General features: G+C 40.7%; 3 protein-coding genes across 3 annotated transcripts in view; 1 reads left to right on the forward strand and 2 right to left on the reverse strand.

The window, feature by feature from the left end:
* Positions 1 to 21738, reverse strand: part of LOC140294513 (protein NLRC3-like) — a 1060349-nt gene that overhangs the window by 606605 nt on the left and 432006 nt on the right. The window lies entirely within an intron of this gene.
* On the reverse strand, positions 814 to 2879 carry LOC140309973 (tripartite motif-containing protein 16-like). The gene has a single exon (XM_072388458.1). It carries the CDS (start codon positions 2877 to 2879, stop codon positions 1206 to 1208), a length of 1674 nt encoding a protein of 557 aa, XP_072244559.1. The 3' UTR covers positions 814 to 1205.
* On the forward strand, positions 10681 to 17125 carry LOC140296221 (uncharacterized). The gene is made up of 4 exons (XM_072379707.1): positions 10681 to 10754; positions 12801 to 12922; positions 13367 to 13443; positions 16247 to 17125. Exons 1-4 carry the CDS (start codon positions 10681 to 10683, stop codon positions 17123 to 17125), a joined length of 1152 nt encoding a protein of 383 aa, XP_072235808.1.

Below are 21738 nucleotides of genomic sequence, written 5' to 3' on the forward strand. Positions count from 1 at the left end.
CCAAACAGCACAGTCACCTCTCCATCTGTGGTCTCCAAACACGACTGAAACTGAGGAGTCTGCTGGAAACTCCACTTTACTCTGACCCGCTCCACCCAAACTCGTACCTGTGACGATCCAAAAACAATACGTGGAACAGAACAATGAGAGTTAAACAGTTCTCAGCCCCACCACAAAACCTTTTCATTCATTTGGATGACATGATCCTTTCTTCATCATATTCTCATTAATGATCAGAGCTGAGTCAGATTTCTTTGAAAAGTCCATCGCTGACAGCAGCAGAAAGTGACTAAATATACTGAACATAATTACAATGTTTTCAGTATTTTTAGCTTGTGCTACTTTCTATTTGTGCTCCACCACATTCAGAGACTCTGTTGTACCTTTTAGTCCACTACATTCATCTGATAACTTCAGCAGATTCAGACTAATACTAAAAAACATCAGAAAGAACAGAATCAGATCATAGAATATGATGTAAGATCACACACATCACCTTTAATCATTCCATAACACGTTATTCCAAAGTGTGCCATTCTGCCTCATTTATTCTATCTTTTATATTAAAGTATGTTTTCATATGAATGTTTTTGTAGTTTGAGTAAAAATAAAAAGTAAATCTACAGTTTTTACCTGAAATAAAATCTCTGTGGTTCTGATTCTGTGACTTATGTCCAAGAATTCTTCTTCCACTTCTTGCCTTACTCCCATTTTCACAGAAACACAATTCATGATCAGGATGAATCCACAATTTATTATTTCCAGAAAAACATCCAGAATCAGAACATTTAGTTTCTGGGTTGCCAAGTAGATCATTACTGAGAGTTTTCAAAGCAGCAGCAACATTTGATCTCTGAAACAGATCAAAGTAAGTTTAACTGCAGAATTATTTTCACATTTACAAAGTGATGAGATGTGAAAAGAATCTGTGATAAAGGAAGGTCTGCTGATTTCTCTGTTTGGCTCCATGAAGTGGAAGAGAAACAACAACATACAAACACATCAACACAAGGATTCAACTAACATTCAGAGCTCAGAGAAGTTTAGATTTTCATGTGGAGAAATCTTTCTGTGAATAAAACTCAGCATTAGCAGTGATATCCTCCATGGCTGCACAAACAGGAAAAAGCAGCAAATAAACAACAGAACAGCAGCGCAGAGACATCACAGCAATGAACTCTCAGCAACAAACTGACTGAATACCTTTATTTCACTTCACACAGCTCAGCTGTGGCTCCAGTCCATCCAATCCTAACTCCAGCATAGAGCGGCTGAGTGAATGTGGTCTGGACTCTGTGGAGGAGAGTCATGGCTTCAGAGACGCTGTAGAAGGACAGAATACCTGCTCTGTGATCCAGGTACACTCCTACTCTGGAGGACTGAGGACCTGAGATGGAGGCTTTCATCTTGTTGGAGCAAAATTCAAAACTGTTTTGGGAACATTTTAATGCCCAAGATTTGTCATTACGTCCAAATCCACATTCATTCCCTGTTCTGCTGATGTTCTTGTATGCGACTGCTACATCAGCTCCTCCCCCTCTCCTCTCCACCTCCCAGTAACAGCGTCCAGTCAGACTCTCTCTGCTCAGGACCTGACACCATTCCGTGAATCTGTCTGGATGAGCAGAATAAGACTGAGGTTGTCTCATTACTGTCACTTTTCTGTTCCCCTCTGACACTAACAGATATGTGTTTGCTGTGTTTGGATCCAGTGTGATGTCACATGGATATTTTAAGAAGGCAGCTCTGCTCTTTGGCTCTGGTTCTGGTTGTGGCAGTAAAACATCCACTTCAGTGACTGTCAGTGAGCTGTTTGTCCATTTCTCTCTCAGAATGTCCTGTAGTTTCTCTCTGAGCTCTGACGCAGCTGCTGTCACATCCTCAAAGTACCTCAGAGGACGGGTATTGATGCTGGATGAGTGTGTGGACTCACTGAGTGCTGACAGTGAGGGGTAGTTGTGTAGAAACTGGTTGTGATCCTCTGTGTGTGAGAGCTGCTTCAGCTCAGCATCTTTCCTCTTCAGCTCAGTGATCTCCTGCTCCAGCTTCTCCTGAAGCTCTTTGACTCGACTCACTTCAGTTTGCTGCTGGGATCTGAGCTGCTGCTTCACATCAGAGCTTCTTTTGTGGATGAGACGGATCAGCTCGGTGAAGATGTTCTCACTGTCCTCCACTGTTTTATCAGCAGACTGATTGATGGCCTCCACTTCCTGTTGAAGCAGCTTCACATCTTTCTCTCTGTCCTGGATTCTCTGCTGGATTTGTTGTCGACTCCCCTCCAGCTCTCTCTGCCTCTCAGTCCTTTCTGCTGCAGCTGACACTGTGTCGTGGCCTTTATGATCATCCACAGGGCAGAGATAACAGATAGACTTCTGATCAGTACGGCAGCACATCTTCATCACCTCATCATGACGACAGCAGGTGTTCTCCTGGAGGCTCTTGGAGGGCTCCACCAGCTTGTGTTTCTTGAATGGAGTCACATCATAATGAGGCTGAAGGTGTTTCTCACAGTAAGAGGCCAGACAGAATAAACAGGACTTGATGGCTTTCAGTTTTCTTCCAGAGCAGAAATCACAGGCCATATCTTCAGGTCCAGCATGGCAGAGATCAGCAGGAGCAGCTTGGAGTCCAGTCTTCTTCAGCTGCTCCACTAAATCAGCTAACATGGTGCTTTTCTCCAGGACAGGCCTCGGTGTGAAAGTTTTCCTGCATTGAGGGCATCTGGGAATTCCCTTCTTATTCTTTCCATTCCAGTAGCCTTTAATACAGTTCATGCAGTAGCTGTGTCCACAGGGAATAGTCACCGGATCCTTCAGTAGATCCAGACAGATCGAACAAGAGAAGGTTTCCAGGTCCAGTTTAACCCTTTTCTGAGCCATTTCCTCCATTTGGCAGAGCAGTGTGTGACTCTCAGAGCAGAAACACCGTCTGTGCTGTGATACAAAACTAATTCCACCTCCTTTGTTGCAGCTGATCAGCTGATCTTCACTTAAGAGCTCCTCTACTATCACACAATGGTTTCACACATCCTCCCACCTTTAGATCAGTTTGGGGAGGGAACAAGAGAACAGTGCTGGTTTCACCTCAATCCAGGCAGGACTGTTCAAGGGGTTGTTGAATTTTTATTTGTTCTCTGTTGAAGGGAAAGATAAATTCATCAACCTTCCACTGAAAGTTCAACATGAAGAAAATTGGTTTCTCTGCATCTATCAGATCAACATTGTCCGATACTTTTAGCAGGCAGCTGTACAGGAAATGTAAATGTTGCTGTTTCTTAGTATTTTCATGCTTTTCATTTATATTTATATAATCAGCCCTGCTCTGCAGCAGCTTGAAATTCATAAATCATGATCTTCTGCTGAAATTCTCTCCTGAATCTTCAGACTGATGCATTCAAGTGCGTGACATGAAACATGAGCTCTCATACGGCTGTTGGACTTCAGAAGAGGTAAAAACCTGCAGAGTTGAGCTGCCTGAAAACTAAAGCTGACCCCTAACCTGCAAACTTTCTGTACTCCTGGCTGGCTGGACCAGAGTCCAGAGAAGAGTCCAATATTAGCTCTTAACTCACATGTAGATTTGACCTATTAAAGGTTTCTTAAGACTGCATCAGACATGTTTGATCATAATCTATCTATCGAGCTCTGTATACTGACTGGCATCTTCAGGCTGAGCCTGATAGAAACCCTCTTTGTCTCTTTGTCTCTGTGTAGAAAAGAAGCTGCATCTTAAGATGGAGTTCCTGTGGTGTTTTGTCCACTCTTGTCCACACTGAAAACACAAACAGCATAAAACAGCAGAATGACTTCTTTTTCAGCCTTTTTCAGTTGGCAGGAAACAACAAAACGCTTCACAGCAAACATCTGTTCAGAAGTGAGAAAACCCAGCTGAGCAGATTAGTGTGATCAGAGATTTCTGTGTTGCTCAGATAACATTTCATGTACTTTATGTTTCTGCGTCACGTCGACAGTATTGGGTGTGACGCCGTCATTGAGCATTCAAAGTTCTGCATTGAGGGACCGTGTTTCTCTGCAATTCACCATGCTGCTAGGGGTGTGTGGCTGTGTTTGTGTGGTTTCAGGGGTTATAGCCGAATCCTTGCTTTTTCTTCCGGTCACAGTTAACAACAGTAAACTATGGCAATAGAGGTGGAGCAGCTGTATTTGTAGTTGGAGCTCATCAATACTGAATAACAAATGCTTATATCGCAAATGTTGAAGCGCAGGCGACAGAAAAGACGTTTGCGGAGGTGGTCTGTACGACCACTAAACTGGTCAAGGCTGGGAACGAGTGAATTTACAACACTGGTTCACCCACTGAGGGACCTGAACAAGTGCACTTTTGATACTTTCGAATATCAACGGGCCGATTTGACGAGCTTCTTCGCCGTGTACGAAGATCCCCTCCCCTCTGCAAAAATTGTGTAATCCTCTCAAGGTGCTAACTGTCTCCATTGTATTGTGATTAGCCGCTCCACCCCCCACTGAGGTTGCTGTGAGGTTAATGACAAAGGCCAAACTGCTGTTTGAATGAACTCTGATCAGCCCAACATACGGTGTGTTGAGTTATGTCTGTTGTACACAGACTGTACAAAGACAGACCCTTTTTCATATTTATATTTAATTTAGCCAACTAACAGATGTTCACATTCACCTTATTTTGTGAGATGATTTCTATTTGTCATAACACTTGTTTTAATAATGGTCTGTTATTTTAGGAAGGGACATACTAAATCATTCATGAACGGTAATTTGGTTGTAGGTAAACCTCAATTTCAATGACAATTTACTCTGCCAAGCTCACAATGTGAGAGGACAGAGGACTGGAATTAGTGCCCCAAAAAACACAATTTCAGCTTGGAAAAACTACAAACAGACGATATAACTTCAGGAAGAATAAATGTTTATTTCACACTAAGAAAAGTAGGCTCACTACATATGAAGGCTATACAAAGCACAGAAATGTAGCATACAGTTGTCCCATCTAGCAGTTTCCACATTCCCATGGTGAGTCTTTCCTACATTTGCCACAGGTGTATCTGCGGCAGCGTACACAAAGTTCGGTGCTTCTGTTATTATTGCAGAGTATGTGCACCTGGCACTGTGTCTTTTTCTTCTGAGAAACTCCCATCTCGCGAAGCTGCTGTTTGTGTTCTTCCCCTTGTGCCTTTTCCTGCAAAAGCCTGTTTTGAAGTTCCTCTGCAAGCTCCAGCATGAACAGTTGGCGACTTTCTTTGGATCCTGTACATGCTGTGTACAAGACCTGTGCATTTGTGACAGCCATGTCAAGCAGATTGTAAAACACAGCCATGGGCCATCTCTGTGTTCCTGCACGCACCGAGTGGTTGCGTGATTTCTGGCCCATGATATCAACGCCTTTGAAATGGTTGTAATCAACAAAAGTGTTTGTTTTTTGTTTTTGGGTGTCCACAATTTCCACTTTCTGATGCATGGTGCTCAAAAGACAAACAGATTTTTTGTTGCAAACACCGTCAGCAAAGCACTTCCAGATGTGAACACCTGTGTGGAGTACAACTGGCGCCCCAAGGTTTCCTTTGCAGTTGCTGGTAACTCCCAACGATTTTTGTTGATGGTGCCAAGCAGAGTTGTTTTTCGTTGAAGAAGCCTGTTAGCCAAAGACAGAGAGGTAAAGAAATTGTCCATAGTTACAGTCCTTCCCTGGTCCATAAATGGTTCCATCAATTTCAAAACAACATTCTCTGACAGCCTCTCTCCCGTCGGACGAGTGGGATCTTTCCCTAAGTAAGGGATGGCATTACACATGTATTTTGTGTCCAGATCTATTACAATCCAAAACTTGAATCCAAACTTGATGCAGTGTACTGCAGAAAGGGACAACGAACCTTTGAAGGAAATAACTGCTCATCCACGGTAACATGCTGCCCTGGACCGTAGGACGACACACATTTCTGAACAAACCGCTGCCAGATGTCTGAAATTGCTGCAAATTTGTCCGTTTGTATGCGCTCCTTTCGGGTGTCCTTGTTGTCGAAGCGAAGGTACCGCTTTATTTCAAGAAAGCGGTTACGGGGCATTATGGCTTTGACATCTGGGTTTCTGAATCTACTGGACCACATGAGTCGCATGGCACCAATGTAGCCCTTGGCAGCCCTGTGAAAAAGGATTGCGAGGAACGCCATCCGCTCGAAGACACTCATCTGCCAGCTGGGATTTGTTCTACGGCCCTCCTGGATTGTGCAGTCTCTGATGGTCAACAACATGCTGATATCCAACAAACACAGGAAGCTTTGAAGGCGACTCGTGATTTTGTTTGTTGAAAACTCTGTTGGCCCTCCAGATCCATCAAATGCCATCTGTGAAGTTTCATGAGCAGAAAAGTCTCCAACTTTGCGGTGGAACCACATAGTGCCATCTTTCGCCTTTTCTGTGGATCCAGGTGTTATGCCCACATCTGCAACTTTTTGTGTTTTATTACAAGGGGGATTTACATGCCACGTGTCTTCCTCCTCATCTGACATGGCCTCTGTGTCTGGACTGTCCTGCTCAATCACATAATTGATCACCCGTCTCCTGGTGTGTCTTTGGAGGGGAGGATTTATTGGTGCAAGAGAAGTCGCATCCTCATCACTTGACGAATCTGTGACAACGTTTTCATTCTGAAATGCAAAGTCCACATCTCCACCATTAGATTCACAGTCCGACGTGCTCTGTAGAACTGCTAAAGCCTGCTGAGCACTGATCCCTCTTGGTTGCCTTGGTTGTGACATCATGAAGTCTGGATCTGTGTGCCAGGCATTCCCTATTTATGATTGTTTCTCGCCCACAACATTCACACCTTTTACGACACTCCCTTCCTCTCCCTTCCTTCATCGAATCTAAATTGTATGAAGCCCATTGAGTCTTACAAAAGGGCACATCAACTATAATCAAACCCACATAGTCAACTTGAAAGAGGCTATTTCTCAGATAACACAATTTGTCTTATGCCTTTGTCAAATGCCAGCACAGATTTTGTTACAAATGTTATTGTGGAAAAATAGCAAATGTGCCTTTTATGGCCAGTGATTCTTACAGAGGAGCACATCAGAGTTGCTGGCCTGCAGAATTTCCTTTGTGTGGAGGTGGGGTGCTGGCAGGGACACAGCTCAAAAATTAGGCTTCTTTACACAACAATGGGAGGCAGATAGTGGTATGTTAGACTTTTTTTGGGGGGATTCATACTTTGGGTACACTTTTGTAAACTTAAGAATGTTCAAGTTTAGTCTGAAGAAGTATTGAGTCAGTATACTTTCTAGTTCACTACAAGTACATGGTCCATAGTATACTTGCTATACTTATACTAATAACATACTTAATTAAATAAACTTCAGCTATACTACATTTTGCAAAGGGATGTCTTTAAGGTACATAAATGTAATGCAATTGAGCACACATATCATTTACTGTAAACTTTTAAACTCCAGTACTATATGATTAGTATTCTGCTAAATTAAAAGTAAGCATGAGCGAATGACTTGACATTATTCCATACTTGGATCAAGATAAACTAACTATTAGTACTTTGTGGCAGAAAGAAGTAGAATGTATGCTAAGATACAAGTATAAGCTTTAGTATTAAAATAGAAGTGTAAGTCTTAGTATTAATGTAATGACCATGTTAATACCTTCATTTTCCTATAGTTGCAAGTATCATTTACTCATAAAATGCACTTAGTAAGGAAAAGTAGGAAATTAAACAAAAGAATGGAAGAGGAAACAAGGAAACCACAGCTGCTCTTGAAAGTGATGAAAAAGAGGTAAGCTGAATGTTATGCAACTCTCATATGAATAGGCTATTTCATTCCTCATTCATGTGGTCGGTAGTTCCAGACGACCAACAGGATGGTCTATGTGTCAGTGATACAACTGAGACAATGACTGTTATAATATCTACTGCATGAATGTTAAAAACAACAGCTTCTAAGCCTTGAACGCCCCACGTGTGGATTTAGCATTTGAACAGCCCATTCAGAAGAAAGCTGAAATATCTTCCAAAAGCAAGTTGTCAATTACTTTCTATTCAAGCACCCAAGATTGCAATGACTGAGGACGGAATACACCGTAACCGGGTACAATGAGTGTTCACACAAAGACAGTAAAGTATCTCATCTCATCTCATGAAAAACAACAGCACACCGTCAGGATGCCGGCTTGTCTTTCTGTGAAAAGCAAAAAATATTGGAACTCATGAAGTAGATAGTTGCTTATGCATCACTGCAGTTTTATCCATGGATGTATATATGGAGCCACATGTGAAGAAATGTACACTTAAGTTGTTTGCAAAGGGTATTTAATTAAAAGTTTGATCTACTTTAAAATTGCGATTATCATTGTCAGACATCACTTTAGGATCCATTCAGTCGTGTTATGTTTGTGGTTTTACAATCTTTTTAAAAATGTAGAGATGGATGTGGATGTGACACTGATGTTTTCCAGTCAGGGAAAGTGGAATAATGTTTAATGTCCTGTATTTGTGTCACTTACAGGATAGTGATGAGTCAGTCTACGGGGATGACAAAGTATTTATTAGTGGTCACATGTAAAGTATATTGCAGCGCTTGACTCGGAGTGACAGAGCTCTTGCAGGAAATCCGTCAGGCCGAGCCCCGATATCAAGAAGCATTCCATATTTATATTCAGCTTTATCTCACAGAGGTTGTACTGTCCTCCTCGTGTTCTTTGGATGTGATAAATAATGTGTTTTAGGCGTGTATCTAATGTACCAGACCTATCTACTCCAATAGAGATGTTTTGTCTGACCCAGTTGTTTCGTCTTGCTAAGGTCTTGGACTATCTAAGGTCATCGATTGTGCAGTATGAGCAGAGTGTAAAAGTACCAGCTAGGAACATGTTATTTAGTCAAATACAGAATATGAATACATAATGTCTAAGAACAAAGGAAATTATAACAATACCCAATACTAGGATTTGCTATAGATGTGTACATAGAGGGTATCCTAGGATATGTTACAGATTAGATCTTCCCGTATATCCCCGGAAACATTTTGGATATGTGGCAGATGTGTAAACTTGTATACTGTTGGATCTCTCTGGATATTAGATGTTTAAGAGCAGAGTTAAGTAACAGGCAGTCACATGTTTTACCCTTAACTCTCTCGAGGCAAAAGCAATACAATACACTACTTTCAACTGCTGTGTGGTTCCTATCAATTAAATACCACTTAAGGTAATCATTGATAACTGAATGCTTTTCCTCCATTGACCCAACACGTTTAAAACACCCTGCAGTCTGCAGCATGGTGCTGCTGTGTACGGTCAGGTCCTGCAGGCTCTCCAATGACAAAGCATTCTCAATCTAAAAATGGGATCTGTTACTCATTTCAAGTAGAAAAAGGAATTATAAATAGAAATGGTATCAGAAAGCTGTCATGACAGAAAGTTTGAAGTGGACCAAATTGCTGGCTTTCCCAACCTTTCACATTTTCAGAGGGGTTTTATTATTTTGAAAGTGGGATTGCCGCTCCTTCTCTTTTAAACTCCCAAAGTTGTATAATGACTCCACTGCACATCTTACTGTGCCTCCTGAATCAAAGTATAATCAGATTTCGTCAGTCAGTGGATCAATGATGTTATAACTGGCTTTATTCTTAGACATTATGTATTCATATTCTGTATTTTTCTATATAAGCCATGTTCCCATTTTGTACTTTTCCACTCTGCTCATACTACGTAATGTATGTCCTTGAAAAGGCCAAGACTTTAAGAGTGCATAACGGAACTAAATAACTGGGTCAGATAAAGCTTCTCTATCGTGTCAGATAGGTCTGGTACATTAGATAAATGCCTAGAAAATACACTCACACACACACACGTTGTTTATCTCATCCAAAGAACATGACACAGATGGTGGTTGGCCTGCTCATGTCACCAATAACTGGCCAATTTTACTTGGTCGCGTGTAAATCAAACCTCTGTGAGATAAATGTGAAGAAGATAAATATGAAATATTTCTGGATATCGGGGCTCAGGATTTCCTGCGAGTGCTCTGTCACTCTGAGTCCAGCGCTGCCATACTTTACCTGTGATCACTAACAATTTAAGATTTCTCCAGCTTGTTCTTGGGCTTCTAATGAAAGAATCAGGCTAACACTGTGAATGACCACACACACAAATCGTGGCACCTAATTTAGGTCACTCTGTTATATCACTTTCCAGCAGTGCTCTGCTCACAATGACATCATCAGTCTGAATTCTTCTGGATAACAAACACACAAATATTATTCTCTCACATTAGTCTGCAGACTGTCAGCAGATCTTCCTGCAGTCTCCAGATTCATCTGATCTTCTTCTTTCACTGCTGATGTTCAAGGTGCTGACCGTGGATCTGTATGGCAAGCCATTTTAATGTTTAACAGGCAGACTGAATATGTGCTAAGGGAGACTGAGAGTCCATTTTATTTCTTGTTTTATTGAGGATATTTAAACGTTCTTAAAAATTACAATGGTGTAAAACACAGAAATAAAAGTTTATTTTAATTTAAACTGTGTGCATTATTATGATATACAGTATATGTTGACAATAATATAGTTTAATCTGCAATAATTTGTGGGACAATATATCGTCAAGCAAAACTTGTTATCGTCCCAGGCATATCCAACACTACATTTATTTTTAGGACAAACGTCACTTTTGCCATTCATGTGTATGGGGTTTGTCATTACAGATATCTACAATTCAGTTGCAGATATCCGCTATGTGAACTACGGATATCTGTAAGTGAATTAGGACAAGTCATAATTCCAGTTACAGATATCTTCCATTTTCTACAAAGAGAGCTCATATACACAGTTCTGTGGAATGTTTCTGTACAGTCATCATGGACATTCATGTCATTTCCATTTAGTCATTTAGCAGATGCTTTGATCCAAAGTGACTCACAGGTGAGGAAACAACATCCCAGTGCAGTCAGGCATACCTCTCATTTCCCTGTATTTGTGTCCATCCTCCAGACTCCTGTGGATCCTTTTTACCTCACGCTAAAAAAGCCAATATCACAGACTGAGAAAAGTTAGATCATGAGAGAGAAAAAAACTCTTGAAACTTTCTGTGAACAAAGCAAGGAGGTCAATAAATAAGTCTACACCTCATTACAGTGGTTAATATTTCTGTATGAATACGTTTCTGTTTGCATCTGTGTGGTTGTGGACATATTTGATCTGAGGGAACTTCAGATTGAAACCTCGCCAGTGAAGAACTGAATGTAGCACAACGTGTTGGTGTAAAAGACCACTCTGATGCTTAGAAGTCCATACTCCCACCAACTAGTTTAAAGCTGAATAATCCTTTCAGATGAGAGATGAAACGTCTTCAACAACCAAGAAGAAGTTGCCCTTATTCAGGCTCTTACCCACAAAGTGTCACCGTGAGGAGCCCCCTTTCCAATCAGTAAACCTTCTTCTAAAAAAGTAGCCCTGAACAGCTGCCTCCAGCTCCTCTGAGGGACACACCTGCTGAACTGGTCATTGACATTAAAACAAAAAGACAGACCAAAACTCCTGCTTTGGAGATGAACCCTCTGTGTAATGCTTCTGTTATAATTGGCTTTGTTCTTAGACATTATAAATTCATATTCTGTATTTTCCAAAAAATACCTATATTCCTAGCTGGTACTTTTCCACTCTGTTCATACTGCACAATCGATGACCTTAAATGGTCCAAGACCTTAGAATGACATAAACAACTGGGTCAGACAAAACATCTCTATTAGGGCAGATAGGTCTGGTACATTAGATCCACGCCTAAAACAGCACTCACACATACACACACATTGTTTATCACATCCAAAGAACACAACAAGGACAGCGGCTGGCCTGATCATGCCACTAAAAACTGGCCAATTATACTCTGACAAGTGTGAAAACAACTTCTATGAGATAAAGCTGAATATAGATATGACATGTTTCTGGATAACGGGGCTCGGCCTGACGGATTTCCTGCGGGAGCTCTGGCACTCCGAGTCCAGCGCTGCAATATACTTTATTTGTGACCACTAATAAATACTTTTTTAATAAACGATTTCTCCAGCTTGTTCTTGAGCTTCCAATGAAAAAACCGGGATAACAAAGTACATCTGTGAACACGTTCACCAAAGATTCAGCTGCTCTTTTCTCCACTGTGGAAACCTCTCGACCAAACTCAGTAGTTATTGTGATGAGAGATTTCAACTCGTGTAACCTCTCCCAGGAACTGACGAGTTCCAAACAGCTGGTGACATGCGCCATGCAGGACAGCAACACACTGGACCACTTCTACTCCATCATAAAACCCTCATACCGCTCCATCCCCCACGCTGCCCTTGGACACTCCGACCACTGCATCATACAGATGGTCCCCACATACAGGCAGCAACTGAGAAGGGCCAAACCATCCAGGACTACAGTAAGGAGGTGGACTCCAGAGGCAAGGGACATGCTTCAGGACTGCATGGAGTCTACTGACTGGGAGTCACTGAGGGGCCCTGAGGATGACAACGGCAGCTTTTCTGACACTGTATGTTCCTGCATCAGCTTCTGTGAGCAGGTCTGCCTCCCAACCAAAACCATCACAAGGCACAATAACCAAAAGCCCTGGTTCTCCAAGCAGCTCAGAGAGCTCAGGCGCCGGAAAGAGCAAGCGTACAGAGAGGGTGACATGGACACATTCAGGCTGGCCAGACAGGGCCTCAAGAAGACCATAACAAATGCTAAAGAGGACTATAGAGCCAGACTGGAGAGTGATTCAGGCACCAACGACCCTGCAGTTGTGTGGAGTCCCCTCAGAACCATCACAAACGTCCCCTCCCCCGGACTAGCTGACGATCTCAAGACCTTCTACACCAGGTTTGAGAGACCCCCTGCTGCTCCATTGTCTCCACCCCCCACCCCCACCTCCCACCTTTCTTGTAGGCACTGAGAGCTCACCGCCCCACTCGTTACTCCCCTTAACACCCATCTCTCATCTCCTACTCGCCCCTCTTATCACATGTCTGTAAGTAAATATTATTGAATATATCCTCTTACCTATCCTTCTCTCCTCACTCTCCTCAAACTCAAAACTATCTCTCACTTAACTCCCCAAACTATCTCCAAACTAGTTATTATTATTAATGCTTTCCAAACTCTAGTATCCAAACTATCCAAACTCAAAACCTGAACTGACTGTAACTCTCCATAAAAAAACACACATTTTAAATGGAGACTGGGCGTTTATATACCTGTCAATACTTTAGACAAAATCTGAACCGCTTCCTGAAGCAGTCACGTCGTACGGCCGCATAGCGAAGCATAGACATATACAGTAGCGAGCCTTCTGACGTCATCATTTTCGGCTCCTCCCCTAAATGCAGCAAACCGTTCCCTCCATTACTCCAGACAAGCCTCAGTCAGCACATCTCTGAACATCACAACAGGAAGCTGCGTACAGGTAAGTCCAGAAAAGAATACATGTAGCGGTCAAACATTTGCAGAAATGCCTTCAAATTGCTTTGTGTCATTGGTTTGATTCCTGCAGCTGGACACGGGCAGTCAGAACATGCACCAGAGAGTGAAAAAGTTTAAATAACCTGGCTGCTATTCACAGTTAGCATGTCCTGCTAATGCTAATGCTAATGCTCTGCAGTACCAGACACACAGCCTCAGCTATGAATTTCCCTAAGCCGGCCAGATGGACAAATAACATGGAGCTTTATCCTTTTAGCTGTGTGTTAAACATACTTCTGGGCCCTTTTCTGACCGTTTTAACAGTTTTTTTAATAAACGTCTTTCTGTAGTTTTGCTGAAATCTTTTGTCATTTAAAAAGTTTGATGATCATTGTAAAATTTAGAATAGTTCTTTCCAGGCTTATCTGGGTATCGTTTGGCTTTTTGATAAAACTGGAGCACAAACATGAAGAGGAAGTCATAGCATTATTATAAAAACTTGTCGGTGATCCAGGAAAGTATCACACGAGCAGAAGAAATACACAGTTATCCTCAGTATCAGTGTCCGATTTCTCAGATTTACACTCTGAGAAAGACACCATTAAAAGACAGTCAGACTGTCCTCTTCAGAAGTGTCTCATGAAAACTTCATTATTCAGTTTTCTTTATATATCCAATATTTTCTTTTATCCACGAATCAACAAGGATTGATGGCATTATAAAAAGGTTGTACATATATTTACTCATAAAGCCCACATCTGGAGTTAAAATGGAGCTAAAATGATCTTTATTAGGAGGATCTGTGCAACTTTTAGGAGCTGATACTCTGATCTGACCACAACACAAGATCACTTTTTACTCTTCAACTGGACATATAAGTTTACCAGTTAAGATAATTTTGTAATTAAAATAAAGGAGATTGTAGGTTATTTGGGTTGAAAAACATTTCAGAGTTTTAAGGGTCTGAGAGTTTCCTTCATCTCAAACTTTAGGTTTCACTAAAGCAGCTTTCAGGAATGAATCACTGGACGAGCACTTCTGATGCCAGAAAAACACTCCTTTATATTTAAATGACAGCCTCAGAATGGTCCACTTCATGTTGTTCTTCAGAGTGTCTCAGATCAGTCAGACAGCTCCTGCTGACGTGCTGTTAGCCACATAGAACTAGATCATTCCCCCACTGAACCATCACATCTTCTCAGTTTCAAGCCTCAGTCCAGACTGAAGCTCCCTGAGTGCTGAACCGTGGGCTTCAGAGTTTAACCTGTGACAAATCTCAGATTACTCTGTTACTATTCTGGATCCATGACAGCTTCTGGAAATGAGAACAAATTTAGAAACAGAGAAAATCTGAACTTCAGTGTTTGGGATGATATTGGGACCCTTTCCTCAAACAGTATCATTGTTTTAATGTAGTAAAAAGATTTAAGTTGATCATGTTACACTGACTCAGCTGAGATTCATGGGATATTTCACACAGTGGGTGTCGTTCTACAGAGTATATTATACATATATTATATTATATTATACATTTATTATACATTTATTTCAGAATTTGATCAAAAAGCTCCAAATATTCTGGACTGTGACCTTAGTGAGTCTTTAAAGAACCATTTTAAAGTTCTCAGGGATTTAAATAAAAACCACATTAATAAGTTTAATTAAATGTGACTAGATGGTTAAAAACTGTTCACAAAGGTTTTCAAGAGAAGAAGAAAAGTGGGTGTGGTTTGACATGCTGCACGCCACAGCTGGATCTTATTGTATGTACTGACAGTTGCAGACAGAGTCCATCAGTCGGAGGACCAGGACCAGAATGGAGCAGCAGAACCAGGATCCAAACACCTCCACTAAGAACAGAGCCGGCTCATCCTCTGGTTCCACCGGGCTTCAGGTCAGTGTGGATGACATCAAAGACACGAGGACAAGTGTCGAGGCTCCGTGTATCGTCCGCTTGTTCTGCTTTTACTTCAAATGTGGAAAAAGTGTCAGCAAAGTATTTCCTGGTTTCATCTACCCTCTCTGATACAGATGTGCTTAGACTGAAAATATGCTGCAGGCTGAATGATCTGCTGGAAGAAACTCAGTGGCTAGATTGTTGTGGTGGGACATTTTCTGGCTCTCAGTCTTCAGATTTGAGAGGTTCAGGAGCTAATCTTATTTGTGTTTAAAGTCTCTGGATTACATGAATTAAACCTGGTGGTGGTAATACTTCTGGGTCTTTAATGGTTAGATGACAGGTTTGTAGCTCTCATCTACCTCAGGGTAAAGAGTTGTTTTAGAGAGAAACGAAGGTTGTGTTAAAACTGTTTCCCTGATAGCTGTTGAGCTCAATGGCTGCAGACCTCTGGGTTGTAAGCTGGAACAAAGGGATAGTGTAATGAATGTCATGTATTACCACCACTGTTACTTTTATTCATTTAAACCAGTGATCGTCAACCTTTTTCAGTCCAACCTCTACATGGTGTTTAACTGAACAACTTGGACAAGACTGTGCTTCATTCTATCATTTAGAAATATTGTAGCACAAGTTCCATTTCAGAATTTCATCATGACAAAAAATAATTAGTGAAAGAGCAAAAAGCAAGAGTTTACTGCTTAAAAACCTGAACGTGTGTAGAACACATCAGAGCACAGTGTTGACAGCTGAGGGCACTTATAAACACACTCTCAGCACGTTTGATCTGAGATATTTAGACCTGTGGCTCGGTCTATACACGTCCAGTTAGAATATGTTGGTTAGCTTAGAGAAATCTTTTCTGTGAACTTCAAAAGGATCTAATCCTTCTTCCTCTCTGTCATTGCAGAAACATATAGCCCAAGAGGGCTCCAGATGTCACTTCTGTAAACACTGTGGGAAAGTTTTCAAAAGATCATCACATCTGAGGTATCATCAGAGGCTTCACACTGGAAAGAAACCATATAGCTGTGGTCAGTGTGGGGCAGCTTTCACTACATCTTCCGATTTTAAGATACACCAACGTATTCACACAGGAGAGAAACCATACAGCTGTGGTCAGTGTGGAGCAGCTTTCACTCAATTATCTAACCTAAAGACTCACCAACGTATTCACACAGGAGAGAAACCTTACATCTGTAGTCAGTGTGGAGCAGCATTCACAACATCTTCCTATCTTAAGACTCACCAACGTATTCACACAGGAGAGAAACCTTACATCTGTAGTCAGTGTGGAGCAGCATTCACAACATCTTCCTATCTTAAGATACACCAACGTATTCACACAGGAGAGAAACCATACAGTTGTAGTCAGTGTGGAGCAGCTTTCACTCAATTATCTGGTCTAAAGACACACCAACGTATTCACACGGGAGAGAAACCATACAGCTGTAGTCAGTGTGGAGCAGCATTCACAACATCTTCCTATCTTAAGATACACCAACGTATTCACACAGGAGAGAAACCTTATAGCTTTGGTCAGTGTGGAGCAGCTTTCCCTCAATTATCTGTTCTAAAAACACACCAACGTATTCACACAGGAGAGAAACCATACAGCTGTGGTCAGTGTGGAGCAGCTTTCACTCAATTATCTGGTCTAAAGACACATCAACGTATTCATACAGGAGAGAAACCTTACAGCTGTGGTCAGTGTAGAGCAGGTTTTGCTCAATTATCTAGTCTAAAGACACACCAACGTACTCACACTGCGGATAAATTATTGGTTTAAATCAACAATATATTTTACGGCAGATAAGAAAACATTCTCCTGGGAGCAGCAACAGGAACTACCAATCAGAAGAATTTCCCTTGTTCAGATTAAAAATCTTCTTTGTGGATAACCGCCTTCTCTTGTCAGGACTTTTGTTCTGAATGTTCTGTGGGTAGCACATGTTTGAAGAATCATTAAAAATGCTTTATAATTTGTTGGTAAAGTTGGGAACTATGGACAGATCTCCCACCGTTCAAGATAAATATGGCATCAGTTGTGAGTTGATAGACAGAACAATATCAGTGCCTTGAGATGACATTGTTTTAATTTGGCGCTATATGAATAAAACTGAATTGAATTGAAAATGCAATCTTTTTTAAAGTAGATACACTTTTTATTGTATTATACTGAAAATATATGTTTTGTTTAAAGTTAAAATTCACAAAGTAGCTTTGCACCAGCTGTGGGTATGTTTGTAAACATACAACATCTTTAGAAGCAATATATCATTTCAGTTTGATGTAAAGTCTAGCTTTACACTTGTTTGTATTTCATTGTTCTGCATTTTATTAAAGGTTAGATGTCAACATTTCTCATGCGTTTCATCTTCTTGCTACAGAGATATTTTTAAAAAATGTGTGTTTGGTTCTAATCTTTGTGCTAATCTTTCCCAAAGACTTAGAAATTTTTAACGCAGTCTGAAAAAGGTTTGGAGTTGTTCCCTGTACTTTCCAGACAGCTGTTTGATTGTCATGACTAAAGCTGAAAGTTAAGGCTGTTCCAACACTAAAAGGGCACGAGGCTCAACTTCAACCTGTGAAACTATGTCAAATGTCTGTTGTGTTGGTGTCAAGAAAATTCTCTCAAAATGAGGCTCAGAGTCGCTGGAGACAATACCAAACATTTATTCTCACAGCAAGGAGTCTGCATGACATATCAAGAAGCTGACACAGATTTGTCTGAGTTAAAAAAAACAAACAATGATGCTATCGCTATTTAGTTTCCACTTTGTTTATTCTGTACATTTCTGTATATAACAGTGCTGAGCCTGAGTGAGATGGAGATTTCAATTTCCCAGAGGCAACCTCCCAAAGGGATTAATGAAGTCATCCATCCATCCATCCATCCATCCATCCTATGAGATCACTGGCCACACAAGGTTATGTGACATTCAGTCAAACAAGGATTAGACAAAAGTTGAAGTAAGATAGATAGGAGGACTCTCAGCACACAGTGTCTCTTGACCCTGCAGCATCTCACACGTGGTACTTCCTTTTTGTCATAATATAACTTCATGATTTTTTTTAACATATCTCTCCTGTTTATAATAGAAAAGAGGGTGTAAATTCACAGTAGAGTCATATATACACATGCATTTTTTTGTATATCTTCTACGTCATTGTCATTGTTAAACAGTTTGTTATGTTGACCTCTGTTTGTTCTTGGCTCTCAGTCTCCGTGTTGCTGATCCTGGATCTGCTGAGATGTCCCAGGTCATTGTTGGCTTTGATCCTCATACATTTATTTTTGTCCTGAGAAAGAAGAAGTTCCAAAAAGAGAAACAGGGACTGCTTTTGAATTTGACATAGCCTATATCATGTCAGCGTTCATTTGGGTCTGCCGTTTTTCATTTAGTTTCAGACTTGTTATTGGATTCAAATGTTGATTGAGTTTCTGTGACAGATAGGCTCCAGTCCCCCTGAAACCATGTAAAGCAAATGGAAGGATGGATAGTTTGTGGCACCTTTATTCATTCATTCCACTTCGGTATTGAAATATTTTTGTTCCATTCATTGTAAAGTTATCCTGAAGATAGCAGGCAGGATTTGAACCAGCTCTTGCACCACTGGCAAGTTATGGTCTCTGTGAGGGGGTGAGCTGGTTCGTAGTGCAATTATTGATGAATGTAATTGGCAGATTGTCTATGATCAATATTATGTGTAATTGTACCTTATTTATTGATTGTTTAACAGAAAATGGGTATTTTGAGTCTCGCACTATAACAAATATGACAGCACCTCAATGAATTCTCTATAATGAATTAGTTTTCTAAAGAGTTTCATAAAAACTGTCTGTCCTTCCAGAAACTTACATTCCACAGCTTTGAATAAGGTATTTGATATGATACCTTTTTAATCCACCTGGGAATATGACAGTATCATAATTATGATTGTATGAGCACAGTGGTCGATCCTGTAACGCCTATTGTTCAATCTGTACATGCTCCCATTAGGCCAGCTAATACGCAGCTATAATATGTCCTACCACAACTATGCAGATGACACTCAGACCTACGTGTCACTGACGGCAGAAGAACACGGGCCTGTAGATACATTGTGTCACTGCATCGAACAGATCAGTGTGTGGATGCAAAACAATTTTCTCCAGACAAAACCGGATCATTGTCTGTGGCCCACAGAAACAAAGAGACAGTGTTATCGGTCAACTTGAGACTCTAACAGCCACATTAAATCAATAACATCAGCAGCTTTTTACCATCTAAAAAACATGGCCAGAATCAAAGGAATAGTGTCTAAACCAGACTTAGAAAGACTAATCCATGCATTTGTCTCCAGCAGGCTGGACTACTGTAACGGCCTGCTCACTGGGCCCTAAACAGGCTGTAAGACAGCTGCAGTACATCCAGAACGCTGCTGCTCGAGTCCTGACTGGAACCAGGAAATACAACCATATTAGTCCGGTGCTCAGGTCTCTGCTCTGGCTTCCTGTCGCTCAGAGAATAGACTTTAAAACAGTTCTGCTCGTGTACAAGTCTCTTCATGGTCTAGTGCCAAAGTACATCTCTGACATGTTAGAGCCATATGAACCAGCTGGGACTCTGAGAACCTCAGGGAGAGGTCTCCTGCTGGTGCCCAGAGTCAGGACTAAACACGGTGAGGCTGCGTTTTAGTTTTATGCTCCTAAAATCTGGAACAGTCTTCCAGAAGATGTGAGACAGGTCTCAACACTGACAATGTTTAAATCCAGGCTGAAAACAGTTCTATTTAGCTGTGTATATGACTCTCTTCACTTTTCATTCAATTGATTAATGATTATTTTTTGTTTTATGGAATTATTTTATTTGCCTTCTTGTGATTTTATGTAGCTGTAAAGCACTTTAAATTGCCTTGTGTACAAATTGTGCTCTACAAATAAACTTGCCTTGCCACATGAAACGCAATCGATGTCATTTATTCACTTGCTACTGTACTGTTTGCTACCAACAATCAATAAAGTATAATTAATTTGATTTAAAGCATATTTGTGAGAGTGATCTTTTTTTTCAATGCCATTTATGCTTTTTACAGAACAATTGATATATTTAAGGATGGTTGAAGGCTGGTTAAAAGTAGTTAAATATTTCTGAAGCCCATTCTGATCTGTTTACATGTGCAAAATGATGTAATATTGTTTTACATGCGCTTAGTTGGAAAAAGTTGGAGAGCAAACTCCAACAAAACAACACGAGGGAGGTGTGGAGTGGTCTGAGAACCATCGGTGGCCATGAAAAAAAGAGTGGCCAGGGAATGGAAGGAGGCCACTGAGTTAAACTTGTTCTTTAACCCCTCTAACTCCTGATCCCTTACCATCTACCTCAACCTTATCTTACCTTAGTCTGTGTTCCAAATCTTCAACAATCACAAAAACATTGAATGATATTACAGAACTCATGCTTCATGCTTATAGCAGCAGTTTTATTGAACAAAGTGCATGAAATTGGGAACTTTAAAATAAACTACAGTGTAATACAAAGTTTCATTAAACCTGGCTAAGAATGAAAATTCAAACGTTTTATTATACTAAGCTGCTGACATCAAAGCACGACAATTTAAAACTTGATTTAAATCTGTGTATAAAATTTAAAAACAATTTCAATCAGCTGAAGTGAACCACAGCACAGCAGTAAGTCAAATAGGATATTTTACACAGCAACATGAAAAAATCACGTTTATAAAAATATAAAACTATTTACAATTGCTATGCACATATCATTTCTATATGTACAGTGAGTTATTACAGAATATTTACAGATTGTTAAGGCATATTTACATCTAAGTCCTCCAACTTGTCGACAGCAGAGGTGAAGTCTTCATAGCATAAACTCTGTTGTTCAGACCTTTTGATGAGGACATCATCTTTACGGGGCAGAATGTCTTTTTCTTGTATCTTCTGTGTCCCTGTGTTAGTCGGTTGGTTGTTTTTAACTTCTTTAACAGATAAACTGTCGAAGTCGTTGGCAAAAACAATGTCCAAATTTCGCTCGCGCCGTCTCTTCGCTTTCTCTGATATGTGATTGGCTGCCTGCCTGGTGAGTCCGGCGAAGCTTTTGGTAGTCTACGGTCAAAGGTCAGTGGGCCACCTGATTGGTCGGTTTTCTACGGTCGCTTTGCACGACCCCAAATGTGGGAATCTCAGCTGCATAATTTGTGGTAGTGGGGGACTGCGTTCGCGCTATCCCCTGATAAACTTGTTTAAAGAAAAATATCAATTCTGAGAGCTTAATGTAGTAACAGTTACATGGAGCAGTTTTTCACATCAGTTTAGATTGGTTCAATCTTGATTCTTTACTTGTTTTTTTTCTGAATTCAACTTGTTTTTACTTTTAATGGCATCAGATCACAACAAATATT

The sequence above is a fragment of the Leuresthes tenuis genome, unplaced genomic scaffold (genome assembly GCF_036924035.1).
Source record: "Leuresthes tenuis unplaced genomic scaffold, fLeuTen1.0.hap1 SCAF_1, whole genome shotgun sequence".
NCBI classification, from domain to species: domain Eukaryota; kingdom Metazoa; phylum Chordata; class Actinopteri; order Atheriniformes; family Atherinopsidae; genus Leuresthes; species Leuresthes tenuis.